This window comes from Camelina sativa, unplaced genomic scaffold, assembly GCF_000633955.1.
Source record: "Camelina sativa cultivar DH55 unplaced genomic scaffold, Cs unpScaffold00613, whole genome shotgun sequence".
Classification (NCBI taxonomy): domain Eukaryota; kingdom Viridiplantae; phylum Streptophyta; class Magnoliopsida; order Brassicales; family Brassicaceae; genus Camelina; species Camelina sativa.
The window spans coordinates 11831-17337 of NW_010921758.1; the positions used below are offsets into that span (position 1 = coordinate 11831).

General features: G+C 37.9%; 1 protein-coding gene across 1 annotated transcript; it reads right to left on the reverse strand.

Moving 5' to 3' along the window:
- Positions 1–3273: 3273 nt before the first annotated feature.
- On the reverse strand, positions 3274–4916 carry LOC104773671 (ribosome-binding protein 1-like; the record flags this gene model as incomplete). Its single annotated transcript, XM_010498317.1, has 2 exons — positions 4846–4916; positions 3274–4652 (listed from the first exon to the last, which is right to left on the reverse strand). Coding segments are annotated over exons 1-2 (1450 nt in total), but the record flags the coding sequence as incomplete, so codon positions are not given.
- Between the last annotated feature and the right edge of the window lie 591 nt (positions 4917–5507).

Consider the following 5507-nt stretch of genomic DNA (forward strand, 5'->3'; position numbering starts at 1 on the left):
TTGTCACACATTCTAACCCTAGAAAAGGTAATAAAGCTGTATACTGCTTCGAATCAATTTTTTCTTGGTTTTAGCCTGTTTTGGGACAAAATGGGTATAAGTGTTGTCTAAACACTCCAAATTCAACACGAACTCTTGTAATTAATGCTTTTGATTGTTACATATTTTGACCCTAGAAAAATTAACAAAGCTGTTTACTGCTTTGAATCAATATTTTCTCGGTTTTAGCTTGTTTTCTCAGTTTAAGCGTGTTTTGGGACAACACGGGTTTATGTGTTGTCTGAACACTCCAAATTCATCCCAAACTCTTATAATTAGTCATATGCATTGGGTTGTCACACATTCTGACCCTAGAAACAGTAACAAACCTGTTTACTGCTTCGAATCAATGTTTTCTTCGTTTTAGCCTCTTCCGGGACAAAATGGGTATAAGTGTTGTCCAAACACCTCAAATTCAACCCGGCCTCTTATAATTAGCAAATGCATTGGATTGTTACATATTTTGACCCTAGAAAATTAACAAAGCTGTTTACTGCTTTGAATTAATGTTTTCTCGGTTTTAGCTTGTTTTCTCATTTTAAGCGTGTTTTGGGATAAAAAAGGTTTAAGTGTTGTCTAAACACTCCAAATTCATCCCAAACTCTTACAATTAGTCAAATGCATTGGGTTGTCACACATTCTGACCCTAGAAACAGTAACAAAGCTGTTTACTGCTTCGAATCAATGTTTTCTCGGTTTTAGCCTGTTTCGGGACAAAAAAGGTATAAGTGTTGTCTAAACAGTCCAAATTCTCAAACTCTTATAATTAGTCAAATGCATTGGATTGTTACATATTTTGACCCTAGAAACAGTAACTAAGCTGTTTACTGCTTCGTATCAATGTTTTCTTCGGATTAGCCTCTTTCGGGACAAAATGGGTATAAGTGGTGTCCAAACACCTCAAATTCAACCCGGCCTCTTATAATTAGCAAATGCATTGGATTGTTACATATTTTGACCCTAGAAACAGTAACTAAGCTGTTTACTGCTTCGTATCAATGTTTTCTTCGGATTAGCCTCTTTCGGGACAAAATGGGTATAAGTGGTGTCCAAACACCTCAAATTCAACCCGGCCTCTTATAATTAGCAAATGCATTGGATTGTTACATATTTTGACCCTAGAAACAGTAACTAAGCTGTTTACTGCTTCGTATCAATGTTTTCTTCGGATTAGCCTCTTTCGGGACAAAATGGGTATAAGTGGTGTCCAAACACCTCAAATTCAACCCGGCCTCTTATAATTAGCAAATGCATTGGATTGTTACATATTTTGACCCTAGAAACAGTAACTAAGCTGTTTACTGCTTCGTATCAATGTTTTCTTCGGATTAGCCTCTTTCGGGACAAAATGGGTATAAGTGGTGTCCAAACACCTCAAATTCAACCCGGCCTCTTATAATTAGCAAATGCATTGGATTGTTACATATTTTGACCCTAGAAACAGTAACTAAGCTGTTTACTGCTTCGTATCAATGTTTTCTTCGGATTAGCCTCTTTCGGGACAAAATGGGTATAAGTGTTGTTGTCCTTCTCGGTTTTAACTTGTTTTCTCAGTTTAAGCGTGTTTTGGGATAAAACAGGTTTATGTGTTGTCTAAACACTCCAAATTCGTCCAAACTTTTATGGTTTGTCACACATTCTGACCCTAGAAATAGTAACAAATCTGTTTACTGCTTCGAATCAATGTTTTCTTCGGATTAGCCTCTTTCGGGACAAAATGGGTATAAGTGTTGTTGTCCAAACACTCCAAATTCAACCCGACCTCTTATAATTAGCAAATGCATTGGATTGTTACATATTTTGACCCTAGAAATAGTAACAAAGCTGTTTACTGCTTTGAATCATTGTTTTCTCAGTTTTAGCATGTTTTCTCATTTTAATCCTATTTTGGGATAAAACAGGTTTATGTATTGTCTAAACACTCCAAATTCATCCCAAACACTTACAATTAGTCAAATGCATTGGATTTTCACACATTCTGTCCCTAGAAACAGTAACAAAGCTGTTTACTGCTTCGAATCAATGATTTCTCGGTTTTAGCCTGTTTTGGGACAAAATAGGTATAAGTGTTGTCTAAACACTCCAAATTCTCAAACTCTTATAATTAGTCAAATGCATTAGACTGTTACATCTTTTGACCCTAGAAACAGTAACAAAGCTGTTTACTGCTTCAAATCAATGATTTGCCGGTCGTAGCCTGTGTTCTTGGTTTAAGCCTATTTTGGGATAAAACAGGTATAAGTGTTGTCTAAACAGTCCAAATTCAACCCAAACTTTTATAATTAGTAAAATTCATTGAATTGTTACATATTTTGACCCTAGAAACAGTATCAAAGCTGTTTACTTCTTTGAATCAATGTTTTCTTGGTTTTAGCCTCTTTCGGGACAAAATGGGTATAAGTGGTGGCTAAACACTCCAAATTCATCCCAAACTCTTATAATTAGTCAAATGCATTGGGTTGTCACAGATTATGACCCTAGAAACAGTAACATATCTGTTTAGTGCTTTGAATCAATGTTTTCTTGGTTTTAGCCTCTTTCGGGACAAAATGCGTATAAGTCTTGTCCGAACACTCCAAATTCAACCCGAACTCTTATAATTAGCAAATGCTTTGGATTATTACATATTTTGATCCTAGAAACAGTAACAAAGATTTTTACTGCTTCGAATCAATGTTTTCTCGGTTTTAGCCTGTTTTCTCAGTTTAAGCCTATTTTGGGATAAAACTGGTTTAAGTGTTGTCTAAACACTCCAAATCCGTCCCAAACTCTTACAATTAGTCAAATGCATTGGATTGTTACACATACTGGCCCTAGAAACAGAAACAAGGCTGTTTTCAGCTTCGAATCAATGTTTTCTTGGTTTTAGCCTCTTTCCGGACAAAATAGGTATAAGTGTTGTCCAAACACTCCAAATTCCACCCAAACTCTTATAATTAGCAAATGCATTTGATTGTTACATATTTAGACCCTAGAAACAGTACAAAAGCTGTTTACTGCTTCGAACCAATGTTTTCTCAGGTTTTAGCCTGTTTCTCAGTTTAAGCCTATTTTGGGATAAAACAAGTTTAAGGGTTGTCTAAACACTCCAAATCCGTTCCAAATCTTACAATTAATCAAATGCATTGGATTGTCACACATTCTGGACCTAGAAACAGTAACAAGGCTGTTTACTGTTTCGAATCAATGTTTTCTCGGTTTTAGCCTCGTTTTGCTCTAGTAGGGCCTGTTTACTGCTTCGAATCAATGTTTTCTCGGTTTTAGCCTCGTTTTGCTCTAGTAGGGCCTGTTTACTGCTTCGAATCAATGTTTTCTCGGTTTTAGCCTCGTTTTGCTCTAGTAGGGCCTGTTTACTGCTTCGAATCAATGTTTTCTCGGTTTTAGCCTCGTTTTGCTCTAGTAGGGCCTGTTTACTGCTTCGAATCAATGTTTTCTCGGTTTTAGCCTCGTTTTGCTCTAGTAGGGCCTGTTTACTGCTTCGAATCAATGTTTTCTCGGTTTTAGCCTCGTTTTGCTCTAGTAGGGCCTGTTTACTGCTTCGAATCAATGTTTTCTCGGTTTTAGCCTCGTTTTGCTCTAGTAGGGCCTGTTTACTGCTTCGAATCAATGTTTTCTCGGTTTTAGCCTCGTTTTGCTCTAGTAGGGCCTGTTTACTGCTTCGAATCAATGTTTTCTCGGTTTTAGCCTCGTTTTGCTCTAGTAGGGCCTGTTTACTGCTTCGAATCAATGTTTTCTCGGTTTTAGCCTCGTTTTGCTCTAGTAGGGCCTGTTTACTGCTTCGAATCAATGTTTTCTCGGTTTTAGCCTCGTTTTGCTCTAGTAGGGCCTGTTTACTGCTTCGAATCAATGTTTTCTCGGTTTTAGCCTCGTTTTGCTCTAGTAGGGCCTGTTTACTGCTTCGAATCAATGTTTTCTCGGTTTTAGCCTCGTTTTGCTCTAGTAGGGCCTGTTTACTGCTTCGAATCAATGTTTTCTCGGTTTTAGCCTCGTTTTGCTCTAGTAGGGCCTGTTTACTGCTTCGAATCAATGTTTTCTCGGTTTTAGCCTCGTTTTGCTCTAGTAGGGCCTGTTTACTGCTTCGAATCAATGTTTTCTCGGTTTTAGCCTCGTTTTGCTCTAGTAGGGCCTGTTTACTGCTTCGAATCAATGTTTTCTCGGTTTTAGCCTCGTTTTGCTCTAGTAGGGCCTGTTTACTGCTTCGAATCAATGTTTTCTCGGTTTTAGCCTCGTTTTGCTCTAGTAGGGCCTGTTTACTGCTTCGAATCAATGTTTTCTCGGTTTTAGCCTCGTTTTGCTCTAGTAGGGCCTGTTTACTGCTTCGAATCAATGTTTTCTCGGTTTTAGCCTCGTTTTGCTCTAGTAGGGCCTGTTTACTGCTTCGAATCAATGTTTTCTCGGTTTTAGCCTCGTTTTGCTCTAGTAGGGCCTGTTTACTGCTTCGAATCAATGTTTTCTCGGTTTTAGCCTCGTTTTGCTCTAGTAGGGCCTGTTTACTGCTTCGAATCAATGTTTTCTCGGTTTTAGCCTCGTTTTGCTCTAGTAGGGCCTGTTTACTGCTTCGAATCAATGTTTTCTCGGTTTTAGCCTCGTTTTGCTCTAGTAGGGCCTGTTTACTGCTTCGAATCAATGTTTTCTCGGTTTTAGCATGTTTTCTCGGTTTAAGTCTGTTTTGGGATAAAAGAGGTTTAAGTGTTGTCGAAACACTCCAAATTCATCCCAAACTCTTAGAAAAAGTAACAAAGCTGTTTACTGCTTGGAATAAATGTTTTCTCGGTTTTAGCCTCGTTTTGCTCTAGTAGGGCCTGCCTTTGCTGAGGTGGAACAATAATACCCTGAGTGTTGGGTTGACGAATCTCATCATTGTTCACGTCGGCCATAGTGTCGGACTGGGATTTTGCTTTTCGGTTCTCTCGTTCAAGATGTGCTAACTCTTTGCTACGCAAATTACTTAAATCAGTAGGTTTGTGGCTTCTTGTTTGCATGCACCTGAAACACAAGAGAAAGAGCTCAAGAACTAATTAGTAAATAAAAATAAAATAAATCTTAGACTAAATTTAAATCTAAAATTTCAAAGGCAACGTTTTGGTCCCTAGCAACGGCGCCAAATTGATCAAAGGTCAATTAAAACCTAATGTGCACTCAACCACAATCTAGTGGTGTCGTCGTAACACTTCAGGATCGAATCCACAAAGACCAAGAAATTACACTATGAAATTATGTTGATCGAATCAATGTTTTCTCGGTTTTAGCCTATTTTGGGACAAAATGGGTGTAAGTGTTGTCTAAACACTCCAAATTCATCCCAAACTCTTACGATTAGTCAAATGCATTGGATTGTTATATATTTTAACCCTTGAAACAGTAACAAAGCTGTTTAGTGCTTCGAATCAATGTTTTGTCGGTCTTAGCATGTGTTCTTGGTTTAAGCCAATTTTGGGATAAAACATGTTTAAGTGTTGTCTAAACAC